We start from the raw sequence: 15,192 nt of genomic DNA, 5'->3' as shown, positions 1-15,192 counted from the left end.
ACAATAATGTGATATATACACTATACCAAGTAAATATATTGTGTTCCATGGGGTTAAGGCATATGTCCGGAGTTACCCAGGATGCTGGTTCGATCACCTTTTTTTTTACAAAGGTTTTCTCAAATTTACATTCATTGTTTTTGAATAAATCAGGAAAATGAGCTGGTAAATAGACCATTTATAACTAAGTAGAACATCTGGAAAAGGTATAAATCCATAATGAACATCATTGATTGTGAGATATATAAAAGGGCACTAAACTCACCATCCAGAAAATCAAAACACCCAAAAGAAAAATTGTTCAAAACAAAGAAAAAATCAAAGTCGTTCTATGCCTATATAAGAAGTAAAACCAAAACAAAGGACTCTGTAGGACCCTTGAAAGATGAGACTAACCAAGCAATAGAATGATGAAAGGGGGGGTAGCAAACACTGAATGCATTATTTATTTATATACTGTGCAAGAAGATAGACTGGGTTGTGAAGATAGACGTGTGGAGGAGGCCAAAACTGTCAGTAATTTCAAAGTGTTTATATATGACAGAGAGCTGGGAAGATGGGACACCACATATATATATGACTACACTTGTGTTTCAACTTTAGCCAACACCTATGTTGACTTCAGTGCTGCACAGGCAGGAGGTGCTGCCAATCACAGGGAAGCAGCCAAGTCGTGTAAATACAGAAATCATGATCACCACTACAATTTTGTCCCCATTGCCTCAGAGACACTTGGTGCCTGGAGTAAAAGTGCTGCTAGTTTTTTTAAGGAGCTGGGGTCCAAGCTAATTGAAACAACTAGAGACCCTAGAGCCACCAGTTTTCTCTCAGTCCCTTAGTGTGGCGATCCAGAGAGGAAATGCTCACTGTATCCATGGTTCCTGCCCGCCATCTGAGGAGCTGGAGGAGTTCTACAACCTGTGACAAGTAGCCTTGTACCCTGCATGTAACCAATGTTGTAACTTTTTGTGTAATGAAATTTTAAAATAAAGTGAGATATAAATATATACACACATACATGTACAAAAAGAATAGGGGTGGTAGGAGAGGGAAATATCAAAGTGTTCAGTGAGGATCCACAAGGTCTTCTCTGAGTACTCTTTATTTTCTTCTCCGAGGCTATGGGTCCCTACAATTGCACCAGAGGCGGTACTCCTATTCATATCAATATATATATATATATATCAATATATATATATATATATATATATATATATATATATATATATATATATATATATATGTATATATATATATATATATATATATATATATATCAATATATATATATATATATATATATATATATATATATATATATATATATATATATATATATATATATATATATATATATATACACACAATAAATTAATTAAACCAACTACTGTACGACTTTCACTCGTTGCATTAGGATATATGTTAGCTTAATAAATACTATAGGTTCGTGTTAACAAACATGAACATATAAACACACATGAACAAACAAAAGTTAACAAACATGAACAAACAAAAGTTAATAAACATGAACATATAAACAGGCTTATCAAGACTGTAGCTTCTTGCTTAGCACAAAACGATCTTGATCGAAACTTTATTCGATCTTTAACGAGAGTGGCGTCCCGAACGTGATGGCGAGTAGACGCGTGTGACGCCGCTCTCGGCTGACAAGTTGGCTGATGAGCCCGTATAGTCTTATTTGTGACGTGTTAAGACGGTGTATGTGTCAGCGTGGACTCCTTACACACCTCCACTTAAGCGGAAGGTGTCCGTTGGACTAAAGTTCAGCTGTAAGACTGATTATTATGAACTTGTCTGCACGGGATGTGCTCCAGATTAAGATGGAGGAATTGTTTGGTTTCTAACCACTGCCGGGAAACAGAGTATAATGGTGGAATTAGAAAACACTGTGACGTTGTCTGAGTGTCTGAGGAAGTATGATGATGATGATGACCTTATCAGTCTACCTAATGAGAAAGGGTCGGTGCAAGTGATTAATTTGAGCAAGACGTTTACATATGTTTCTGTGAGGGATGCGAGCCCTTTGAAATGTCTAATCAAAATCAAATCAAAATCTTACTTTGAAATGGAACTATTACTCGCATACTGGAACAATATGGGAAAGAAGACTGTTCGTTTCAATAAATATAGTTTTGGAGCAGGCAAAGGATATTTCAATGGTACAAAAACAGTGAAAATGGCACTTCACCAAAATATTCCTTCGTCAGTGTCAGTATAGCAGTAAAGTCAGTATAGTATTAAATTTATCGACAATGGACATTTGAAAACTACTATACTGAACAAATATATATACAAACTAAGCGCCGCAGAGGATGACGTAATCTTCACAGCTTCGTAAAAAGTAAGTCAATTTGTCATTTTTATTATAGTATTACAACATATTAATTATGTTTTTTTTCAACAATAGCTACATATTAGTCATTGTATTTTCTATCATTAGCACAAAAAAGTGAACGCATAAGATTTCGTCTTAGGGGTTACGACCGCTGCCTTAATCGTCGGCGCGTCACTAACTTGGAACGCAATTGCATGCATACTGGAATTATACAGTCCTTTGCACACTGCATAAAACTTTTAAGGCATTTTAGTGAGTAAGAAGGTTACACACCTTCTCATAGAGAGGGAAGTGAAAACTATTTTTTGTTTTAAATACTGTTCCATACAGATGTTACTACAAGTGCAGTACATTACAGTGCTGTAATTAATTATTTGTATTATTATTTATAAAGCTAATGTGTTCTGTTGCAAATCATTCTCCAGCGTATGTTACGGGCTCACTATAGCCCGTGCTACATGGACATTTCGTTCTGAGTAGCTAAATCTAAAACAACAAGAACATTCTCCGGCGCTTTACGGGCTATTCATGCCCGTGCCACCTTTTGGGTGCCTTAATCTCCATCAATCAATCATCTCCAGTGCTATAACCATCTACACTACACACGACCTTCGGCACTGTAACCTTCACTACTCGGGGCACCGTTGTTTACCTCATCTAAACAGTTTATAGAGCTTAACTAGGGGTATTGGAACCAAATAATGATAGTAAGAGACTTGATCTCTTAAAAAAGTAAAAAAAAAATGGTTAGATCAGAATTAACTATCACTGTTTTCAATACGGACTGAGGCGGCGAGGCCGCTAACCAATCAGCGGTCAACTCACTCAACACGGAAGTCTTCCCACTTGCTAGTACAGTATTGCCAGTTAAGTGTTGCCGTGATCGGTGGAAGATCACTCCTTCCGTCCACCCCTTATGCACACTTTTCGCTTTGTCACATGTGTATTTCGAAATAATATCCCTTTAAAGGTCAAATGATGTTTCTAAGGACAATAAAAGTAATATAGTTTTGAACCTTATGTACTTCAAAATGTTGAATTTGGTATGAAATTATTCAGAATACTGAGCACTTTCATTTATGTAGCCTAATATACATACCGGAGCCTAATAGAAGTTGTGAAGATGATTTTGAGAGTCTGGCGAAGAGAGTATGATGGGAATATATTGGGTAATCCACTGGAGGGTCAATACTCGTAGTAAGGTATAATTATAATTAACCCATCCTTTCGAGCGTTCCCAACGTCACTTAACTGATGTATTAAATTGCTCGAACCTAACCTAACCGAGGACCCACGAATAGAAAACGGGACATCGCGTCAATTTTTGTGAGCCACTATGATTTTTAGTACATCAGTTTGTGGCCTTAGGGGGATTTATATATCAAATTGCAATGTACTATTCAAGAAGATGGGTGGGGTTAATTATCCCTGGTATAGAGGATTATTCAGATATCTTACCCACGTATCTGAATAATATGGATAAAGCAGCATAGTAAAGTTTCTTTTGAGACTGGGGGCTTCTAACACTTAATCATCATGTAGAAAATAATATGCTGGATGAATCTTAGTGAGAATGGAGTCTGATATTTAGTGAGTTAGAAATTTGGTATAAAAGGAGGCATGGATACCGACCCCCTTCCCCCCCAGTGACCGTACCTCCTACACCTACTAGTCACTACAAAAGTTTGGTGGGGCTAGCCCCAAGCGTCGGACCTCAACCTTAGAAAGACATCCTCTTTTATATAAGCGAGATATTTGCAACATTGTGTACAAATCAGGGAACTTGCCTTGTGGCAGTAACAGGTTGCAGAGGAAGGCTTGCATATTGATGAATTGGTAAATATTAGCTATAATAATTGCAAAAATAATGTTATTATATCCAATGACAACCACTGCTTTGAGACACGACAGTGCTAATAATTTCCTCAGGTGATAATTAGTTTTTAATAAGGTACACTGGGTTGGTTGAGGGGTGTAAGTGTGGGAGTGCCAGTGGAGGGTGTAGGGTGCCAGCGTGAGGGGGGGGGGTGTCTGTAGAGTAAAGTGTGTAGGGTGTCAGCGTGAGGGTGGTGGTGGCCGGGGCGGGCGGCGGCGGTATGGTCGTCAGTTCTCCCTGGGCGGCTGGAGCGTGCGGCTGACGGCAAGGAAGCTCTGTAGAGCATCCAGCAGCGTGATCCCGCTGCCTCTGCCTCGTGCGCTCCGCCCTGCCTCACATGTCTGCTGCCCTGGCTTGAGAGAGGCAGTGCGCTCAAGCTGTACTCACAGCCAAAATAGTTCAGCTCCCCCGGCAGCTTATTTCTTATACATCGGGACCCGAGTGGGAGTTGATTAAATCATATAGCTAGCTGAATTTAGGTGGCATGTGCGGCTCTTAATAACCCAGTCAGTGTTAGGTTGAGCGGTATTTAGAGTTCAGTCTTCCGTACTTAATAGATCCGTGGTGCATACTGCGATACCCCAGTGCCATAACGCGTACATTGTGGAATAACTAGAAACCAAAAGATATATATACATATCTATTCAGATGCAACTTGGAAAAAGTTAGTTTAGAGTTTAGACAAATTTCAGAACTGTTGAAAGCTGGCGCCGAAAGCCGCTGACCTGTTTCGCGGTGTGCTGGTGAACCCGCGCGGGCGAGAGTGACGCATCTCCCCTCAGGCACCCAGCAGTTGGCTCCGCGACCTGCCCCACACAGCCTGACCTCCCCTCGCCTGACTCTCCCCACGCTCCCATTCTCCCCTCTCTTCACCTCATCCTTCTCCCCACCCCTTCCTGGTGAATTCCCGTTCAGGTTCATAGCGGATCCTACAAACTATGAACGGTTACATGTGGCGTTCCGTGTCCGTTTGAGAGTTCCGAGGCGACATACAGGGCATCGAGTACACAGTAGCTGTTGAACACCACCGACGCCATGACTCGCAGGGACGACGAGTTCTCCGACGGCAAGAGCGTCCAGGTAGGTCGGCCTCCGTCATGCTTCCCATTGTTAGCGTGTTCTAATTGTTTACCTTTTGCCTACAGGGCAACATTTTTCTGCATTACCTACAGTCTATTTCCCAACTTCCCTCCCAACCCCCAGAACCTATTTCCTACCTTCCCTACCTCTACAGCCTATTTCTTAACTTCCCTCCCACCCCCAGAACCTATTTCCTACCTTCCCTACCCCCACTGTCTATTTCTTATCTCCACATACCCGCAACCTATTTCCCACATCCCCACCCCACTGTCTATTTCCCACCTCCCTAACCTACAGCCTATTTCTCACATCCCCTCATGCACATCACCTTTACCACAGCCTATTTCTCACCCGCGACATACTATTTTCTCCTCCCCCTTCACAATCTACTTTTCACTTCCCACACCCCACATAACCACACTTCTCACTTTCCCGCTCCACAACCTATTTCTCATTTCCCACCCTATAGCCCATTTTTCAGCACAGCCTATTTTTCACCGTTGCGCAGCCTATTATCAACTGCTAAACAATCTATCGCCTTAACATCACACTTCTATACCATGTTTCTCATCTGTCAATCCAGTGGCGTCACTCGCATAATTGATGATGAGCGTGTCACTCGGTCAGTCAGGTTAAGGTCAATACTGGTTACCTTGCGGTGATTTCGGGGCTCAACGTCCCCGCGGCCCGGTGCCCGCATACAAGTATAAAATGCATATCAAATAGAGTAGCTTAGGCTATTTCTACCCTCCTGGGTGATGACGTCGACAGTTTCGCCCTTGGCTAGGTATAATTTCCCTGTTGTTTCTCATCTGTTTATTTCTTATCCTACCCCCTTGCTCGCCGCGTGTGTACCTTCGGGTGTCATTTCAAACAATCCATTTCCTTCACCCCCCCCTCCCCCCGTTTTGTAACTTATTTTCATCCCCCCCCCCCACAGCCCGTTTCTCATCCCCCACAGCCTCTTTCTCATCACACAGTCCGTTTCTCACTCCCAACTGCTCTGTTTCTTACACCCCCTCACCACTCATATAGCTGGTTTATCTTCCCCTCTCCCCCCACACACTTGGGAAGATAAGAGACTTAGCCAATTGTCATCTTCTTCAAGATAACTTGGACAAAATAAGTGTATGGAGCAACACTTGGCAAATAGAATTCAACGTGAATAAATGCCACGTTGTGGAATCTGAGAAAATAGGTGACACTCAACTCTCAAATTATGTGAAATGGCAATACAGAATTCTTACAAAGCCAGAGATCTAGGGATGGTTCTGGATTGTAAACTGTCACCAGAAGATCACATAAAGAACATTATGCGAGGAGTCTATGCTACGTTTTTGAACTTCAGAATAGTTTTGAAATACATGGACCGTGAAATACTAAAGAAATTGTTTACGACATTTGTGAGATCAAAACAGGAATATGGGGCAGGTGTAAGGTGTCCATATCTCTAGAAGCACGTCATGACATCGGAAAAGGTGCAGAAACTTCCTAATAAATGGCTTCCTAAACTGAGAAATGAGAGCTGCGAGGAGAGGCTAGAGGCGTTAAATATATCGAAACTAGAAGATACAAGAAAAATAGGCGATATGGTCACTTCGTACAATTGTATCAGGATTCAATAAAATTGAGAAAGAGGAATTCGGGAAACCTGCTACTTCAAGAACAAGAGGTCAGAGATTCAAGCTAAGGAAACAAAGGGGTCGAAAAAAATATTAGAAAGGTCTCGTTTTGCAAACAGTGGTAGACGGTTGGAACAAGTTAAGTGAGAGCGATGGATGCCAAAACCGTCGTTAGTTTCAAGGAGTCATATGACAGTACTGCGAAGACGGGACACCGCGAGCGTAGTTCTCATCCTGTAACTACACTTATGTAATTACACAGACGCGCGCGCGCGCAGACAGAAACGGTATCTCGCCACACCCATACAGAAGCGGTCTCTCGCCACACCCATACAGAAGCGGTCTCTCGCCACAGCCACACAGAAGCGGTCTCTCGCCACACCCATACAGAAGCGGTCTCTCGCCACATCCACTCAGAAGCGGTCAGCGACAGTCATCGTATAGCATTTCTACCATACCATACTTAGTCTAGAATGACTAGACTACTCTAGAACTTCAACACCAACAAAGGAAATCACGGCCTTCTTGCTTGCTTCTAGACTAATTTGAAGATCATTTGAATGCCTAGAAAGGATTATCTACATAACAGAAAGATGAGGTGGGTTCCGGGGAAAGGAGTTCCTCTTGACAGACATGCTAGAGTAGGGGTGGGGGACCTACGCCATTTTACGGCACTTGATACGGTCTTCAGAAGCAATTTATATTAATGAAACTTGATCTGTGAGTTTGTTTGTGAGAGTTGAACGTGTTCAGCATGTAATACAATATGCACCTTTGAAATCTTCCCTGGTTGTATATGGTTTTCGTAGATGAAATGTTTCCCACACCTGTGCTAGAGTACGATAATGTGACAAACCAATTGCTATCAAGCAGAAAAGAGAAGAATGGACCGATTGCGTCATTCTAGACCGCTAGAAAGCCCTTGACACTTTTCCGCAAAAGAGGCTCTTGATAAAACTCAATGAGTAGGGTAAAAAAGTAATGGGGAAAAAATGGGGAATGTAATGTTAGAGTAATGGGGAAAAACATTGAAGTTTGTGAAGAAGTATCTGTTAAACTCGATGCAAAGTGTCAGAGTTAGCGGAAAAGTCAGGAAGTCAACCTTAAGGGGATTGCCAAAACAGATAAGAACGAAATTTTTAGTTAAAACAACTGCTCTAAATTGGGCAGTTGACCTATATAGAAATATAGAAAGTAAGGAAGCATGTCTTTAAACTGAGTAGTGAGAAAATGGAATACGCTAGAGGCGAAGGTAGTCAAGTTTAAACCCATTCATGGGGTTAAAAGTAGATAGTATCTAAATCTAATGGGCCAGGGGCCGGGGGGGGGGTATTATTAAGCACCTGACAGCTGAAATAGCGGGGGCCAAGAGTTGGCGCTCGGTCCTGCAAGACACACTTAGGCGAGTACAATGAGGTGACTGCAGCCAACAAGCGCTCAACACATTAAGCTGCCCGATACATGGCATGAAATCCCGTGCGTATTCATGCCCGCCACGTTATATTATAATTGGTAGCAAGAAGCATATTGTCGGCACGCCACGTCTAGTGTGTGGACTGTCGGCCGCGATGCCCTCACAAATATCCCCTCAAATAACAGGGGCCCCGTGTAGTAATTGTTAGCTGGGACCCCCGGGAGAGCAAACCTTCCACCCCGAGTCTCCCTGTACCTTCACACATTGTGTATTAGTGATTATACATTGTGTATTAGTGATTATACATTGTGTATTAGTGATTATACATTATGTATACATGATAATTAAATACAACGGGTATTTAACAATAATTTATTATTTAGTTTGAAGAATATAAATATAATATTGCATTAAAGTAGCCTACTGAGGCTGTTATTACTGGGTTATATTATGTTATTTCTCTCTCCTAACCCCCCCCCCCCCCCCAACACACACACAATTCTCCTCCCAACAATTGTTTTCCCCACAACTCATACATTGTCCTTTGGGCTCTAAACAGCCACTTGCTCTTCCCTTTGGTATATTCATCTTCAGGTTTGTGGGATATATTCATGCTTTGTTTGGCTCCCGCATTGTTTCTGTTATATCTCCATACACGTGTGTGTGTGTGTGTGTACTCACCTAGTATTTGGTGAGTACACCTCGTCTTGTGTGTGTGTTTACTTTTGTGTATGTACAGAGATCAACATTTAGCTCCAGAGCCCCGCCTCATATGTTTCGTGCTTTATGCATTTCTACCTGACTTTCACTAGGCTGTCGTACAGGTTCTTGGAATCTGTGAATGATGGTGTGTCTGCCACCATTTCTGCTTCAGGCTCGTGTCACTTATTAACCAGCCTTCATGCATAAGTGTGAAGCCTCTTGCATCTCTCAGACTCTGGCGTTACCAACTTCCTTCCACCTGTCCCCCCCTCACTAGGTCGTCCCCCCCCCCATCAATCGGTCACCCCCCCCCCATCACTCGGTCATCGTCTCCCCCAGTCCCTTCACTCTCCCAGTCGACGGTTCTCCCGTCGTCCCCTCATTCAGTCGTCCCCTCTCCTAGAAAACACTCTCTATCAACTTTACAATAATCTGAGGAGAATAAGTAATCAAATCACAGGATTTTCCATTTTTTTCTTGCTGTTAGATTGGGTCCTGTTAGACTATTTATATATATATATATGAAAATATATAATATATATATATAATATATATATAATATATATATATATAATATATATATATATATATATAATATATACATATATATATATAATATTTATATATTATATATATAATATATATATATATATATATATATATATATATATATATATATATATATATATATATATATATATATATATATATATATATAATATATTGTGTGTGAAAATCACGAAAATCAACGTGATGAAAAATGTGAGTGTTAGACCAACCACAAAGGAAGAATTAAACAGGAATTTCCTTAAGTACTTTCGTATTTAATAATACATCTTCAGAAGGATGAAGGATCCTTCTGAAGATGTATTATTATATACGAAAGTACTTAAGGAAATTCGTTTCAATTCTTCCTTCGTGGTCTGACACTGTCATATATATATATATATATATATATATATATATATATATATATATATATATATATATATATATACATATATAGTATCTAAAGTATCATATCATATATAGTATCATTCCACTTTATATATATATATATATATATATATATATATATATATATATATATATAAAATATATATTTGTGCTTGGATGTTGAGTAATCATTTGTGAATTTTCAGAGTACAGAATGTGTAAAGAAATATAACCCCTGAGGGAACCCCATGCATTTAAAGCACTTATAAATATTAATTAAAATTGTGATGAATTCAGAAGCTAATTAAAAATACCATTTTCTCCCGGGCTTGATATGTGAAGCTGGGCCATAAATTCCTAGTGTAATAGATTCCCGGGACTAAGGAGTGACTGATAATTAGGGAAGGGCTTTACTCTGGGTCACCCCCTCTACTCCTGTGCCTCGTCTTCAGTGTTGCTTCTTGCTGCCAAGTGTTCCGCTCTCATCTCGCTTACACAGGCTTAGTGCAGCACGGAGGTTGTGTAAGGGCACCGGGCATGATTACACAGGCTTAGTGCAGCACGGAGGTTGTGTAAGGGCACCTGGCATGATTACACAAGTTTAGTGCAGCACGGAGGTTGTGTAAGGGCACCTGGCATGATTACACAAGTTTAGTGCAGCACGGAGGTTGTGTAAGGGCACCGGGCATGATTACACAGGCTTAGTGCAGCACGGAGGTTGTGTAAGGGCACCTGGCATGATTACACAGGCTTAGTGCAGCACGGAGGTTGTGTAAGGGCACCTGGCATGATTACACAGGCTTAGTGCAGCACGGAGGTTATGTAAGGGCACCTGGCATGATTACACAGGCTTAGTGCAGCACGGAGGTTGTGTAAGGGCACCGGGCATGATTACGCATTCTTACTGCAGACCTGTGTGATAACTATAATCATCTAACACTTCCGCCTTTTATCGGAATTACCGTTCATTCTGCTGACGCCATTAACGAAAACTTCCGTCTTACTCTGGGCGAGGAAATCACTTGGTATTATCAGCAGCGGGCGCTGGCACCGTCTCAATAATTTCCACGTAGTTTTTAATTACTAGAAGCTTACGAACTCTGAAGGGAAAGAGCTGTAATCAGCGGCTCCACCTGCTCTGACGTCTTGTTTTATACGCAATTGGCACCAGTTAGTATGGTCGGTATTATCACTGATTGGGACTTGCTAATCAGGCATCCCGCTCTTTTGATTTGTCACCTCCGTAAAAATTCAACTGTTTAGCTTTAAACTCTTTGAATTTAAATTCTTTAAATTCCAACATTATGTTTGTAACTCATCTTCAATGTATGTACCTTTACCTGAATAAAAAATATAAATCAAAAATTCTAAATCTATCTTGTGAATTCACGGTCAAGAAATGACCACGTCAAAGCAGGGCAGGAAAGACTGGGAAGCGGATGCCAGAGCCTAGTGAGATGTTTTGTGGTGAGTTTAACGGGACATTTGAGGCAGACGAGGGTAATGCTGTGGCGGCCCAGTGATTTCTACACAGTATGGGGCAAGGGGGAAGTCACATTATATCTAATGTTCAAAGTAATTGGTGTGGGTGTACGTCTGTGGTGTGTGTATTTACTATTTGTGTCTGGCGAATCGAGCTATTAGCTCTTTGACCCCGCCTTTCTAACCAATCTATTTGTCTTCTATTATATCTACTACATATATTTCTCTCTAACACACACACACACACACACACACACACACACACACACACACACACACACACACACACACACACACACACACACACACACACACACACACACACTCACATCCCCAGGAAGCATCCCGTAGCAGCTGTCTAACTTCCAGGTATTTATTTACTGCTAGGTAAACAGGGGCACCAGAGTAATAGAAACTGCCCATATGTTTCCGCCTCGGCCGGGAATCGAACCCGGGTCCTTAGGACTACTACTCCCGAGCGCTGTCTACTCAGCCGAGAGGCCCTCTCAGTGTGTGTGTGTGTGTGTGGACAGAGATACCTGATCAAGAGTGAGGAAGGCAGAGGCTACCTGATCAAGAGTGAGGAAGGCAGAGGCTACCTGATCAAGAGTGAGGAAGGCAGAGGCTACCTGATCAAGAGTGAGGAAGGCAGAGGCTACCTGATCAAGAGTGAGGAAGGCAGAGGCTACCTGATCAAGAGTGAGGAAGGCAGAGGCTACCTGATCAAGAGTGAGGAAGGCAGAGGCTACCTGATCAAGAGTGAGGAAGGCAGAGGCTACCTGATCAAGAGTGAGGAAGGCAGAGGCTACCTGATCAAGAGTGAGGAAGGAGGCCACAGCCTAGTCACCGTGACAAGCCTCGCTCTAATTGTCTGGTGAACTTGTCGGCTTCGCTACTCGCTCGTGTTTGCATGTTAAATTGTCATTATATTTTCAGAAATTGTACTGTCATCCTAGTGCTTAGTATGCGATATACACGTCTAGAAATCATAATATGGACAAATGCTTTGTGCTTAATACCTTATAAGTTAGTAACAGATGCATAAGTAATATTTAGTGGCCAGCCATATTCTTATGGCTTGATTCAGATGCTACGTTGATTCAGTTGCTACGTTATGTAGTCCAGCCGCTCAGTTAGGGTGTCTATATCTAATATATCTATATATTAGAGTTTCTAGTTGATTAAGTAAGGTAGTCTGTTTTTTTTATATTATGTTTTGCACGTGTAATATAAGCTGTTTTGTCGCCTCCACCCAGTGAACCTTTAGGGTTCTGAGACCTCCTGAGCTCTGAGCCGTATTGTGTTCACAGGGTACAAACGCCGAAATCTGACAGGAAACAAGACTGGGACTGGAAATCTTAATAAAAATAATTTTCACCTGAGAATGTCATTTGACAATTTTCAATTGCCGTTTTTTGTTATTAGTGCAGGAAAGAATTGACGGAAATGAAAAAGTTTAAACTAAAAAAAAAAATGTAATGCCTCTAAATGATTGAGCTAACAAGCATAAAATGCCGTTAAATATGCTAATCATGCAGTTGTTAACTGTTTAGATTTTCCGGCGTCGCTCGGGCATAAAATAAGCGCCACTTCTTCATTACACAAGATCTTACATTACACAAGATCTTACATTACACAAGATCTCGAACATTGCAACAGGGACCCCGGGGTTCTTCACCCCAGTCAAAATTTCTTGCGTTACACCCCAACATACACACGATCACCAGCATTAAATAAAGGTATCGTGAAATCAAGATAACGTAATAACCGTCTTCATTGTGACCAACTGCAACCTGAATATGACATGCAGGTGTCCTAGACCAGGTGCAGATTTTGTGAATATTACACGCAAATAATTGTGTCCATGAGAGTTTTCCGAACATATATCCTTAGTAGGCTATTACTGCATAGACTCAATGTTTTACATTTTATATTGGACTTTAAGGAACACACACACACACGAGTCGCTGCTGGGTCATAATCCATAAAATACAATCGCAGAGACATCTGTGTTTACAGTGAGAATCACGTGGCTTAAAATTAGGCACGAGTTGATAATAGTCTAGGACAGACCGACACGTTGTCACGTCCTTCACTTTCAGATGTGTGGGTTGGGTGTCCACGTCTGTGTTCAATATATTTGTGAATATCGGTGAGAAGTTTCTACGGGTTCATGTATCGCACCCATTGGAACCCTGATTAAACACTATTAAAGGCATATAAAGATAATGGAAACCCACACCAACCACGTATGCTGAAGGGACCGTAAACACTTATGCCGTATGAACCCCACACAAACCACCTATGCTGAAGCACCCTACATAACCCCACGACATATTTTTTATTATAATCGAGTGATCGGAAAGCTATATTTTCAATCTAATGTTACTGAAAATATACTATGCTAAGGACGGGCACTGGGAGCATTTTCAAAATATAAAGCAGAAAGTCTATATGTCTGTATGCGGTATTCAAACACTGTTGAGAATAGCGTTCAAGCTTCGTTCGAAGTTTTTCCTTGAAAATGGCTTTATCCGCTTTTGTTCGAAGCACACCTCTTGAAATGTTTGGTCCAAGTTTTGTTAAAATAAATAATTGACAACTTTCACCCATTTGACTTAAGGAAGATAGTCCTGTGTTTAGCTATGACTGATTTTTTATTCATGCTGCAGTTATGTTCGAAGCTGCTGTAATATATCCCATGACACAGTCAATATCTTTTGTTCAAAATAGATTCCGGACACCATGGGGTCATAACCCATGAAATTGAGTTTCTGGGGGGCCAGGTAGGGTCGGAAATAGTTTTAAAGACGTTGCAATGATATATAACGCGAATATGTACACTTAAGCTGTGCAATGGGGATGCACAGCTCCCGTGCGAGTGGAAGCAGTGGAAGAATACGAAGCTCAGGTACATTGTAGTGACATAAACATGTTGAGGGTCACCAGGGAGGAACTGCGGTAGTGTTCTCAAACTTTCAAATGCGGTCGTTCAAAACATTATTGTGCACAATTGTATTTGTTCAAGCTATGCTTGAAACTTTCCAGTAAATATGTTTTTTTTACGATACTTGATAAATGTTTTTACACATAGACAACTCTGTTTTCGGATCGGTGTTTATGTATTTATTTTCTGAATTGAAACATAACCAATTTCTTTGTTGTCAAGGTCTATCCTGAATTTAAATGTTTTATATTTATATATCACCTATTTTTTTGTATTATTTCATCTATTTGAACATTTTATTCATATGGGCACCCAAGGTTTTTAGAGAATATAAATTTAAGTTTCTTTGTCACTTCATGAAGGAGGTTCCTAATGAATGGTATTAGATCAGTCAACCTCCTTGGTAGGCTTCAGGATAATTCATATTCGTGCTATAGACCTGGACTTAAAACTACTGCATAATACAGGTTGGGTCGCTGAAGCGGACGATAAAGTTAATGAATTTCTGAGCTGTTGCAAATTTTTCTAGATGGAAAGCCTACTACGTTCTTTTTTTCTATACAGTATATTTATTCATTGCTTTCTTGGTTTCGAACCTCTACTAATCATTATCAATTGATCTTAACTTTATAATTGCAGTTTTGAGTGGTGTTTAGCACTTTAACTAATGTTTTCAACCTCTTTTTAAATTTCGCAAACTTACATATCTACACTAATCAGTGCGGAACTGCATTATTTAATTTTCAGTCCAATTAAAAAGTCTAGTTTAGGTGTTCC

At 40.8% G+C, this 15,192-nt stretch overlaps 1 protein-coding gene across 2 annotated transcripts in view; it reads left to right on the top strand.

The window, feature by feature from the left end:
* Window positions 1-4,475: 4,475 nt before the first annotated feature.
* The window catches only part of LOC123761022 (atrial natriuretic peptide-converting enzyme), a 504,836-nt gene continuing 494,119 nt past the window's right edge, over window positions 4,476-15,192 (top strand). For both annotated transcript variants that reach the window (XM_069339377.1, XM_045746839.2), the window contains exon 1: window positions 4,476-5,312. In XM_069339377.1, the coding sequence (XP_069195478.1) occupies window positions 5,268-5,312 (45 nt within the window). In that variant the 5' untranslated portion in view covers window positions 4,476-5,267. The remainder of the gene's footprint in view (window positions 5,313-15,192) is intronic.

The sequence above is a fragment of the Procambarus clarkii genome, chromosome 41 (assembly GCF_040958095.1).
Source record: "Procambarus clarkii isolate CNS0578487 chromosome 41, FALCON_Pclarkii_2.0, whole genome shotgun sequence".
Taxonomy (NCBI): Eukaryota; Metazoa; Arthropoda; class Malacostraca; order Decapoda; family Cambaridae; genus Procambarus; species Procambarus clarkii.
This window is presented reverse-complemented; position numbering and strand designations above follow the sequence as displayed.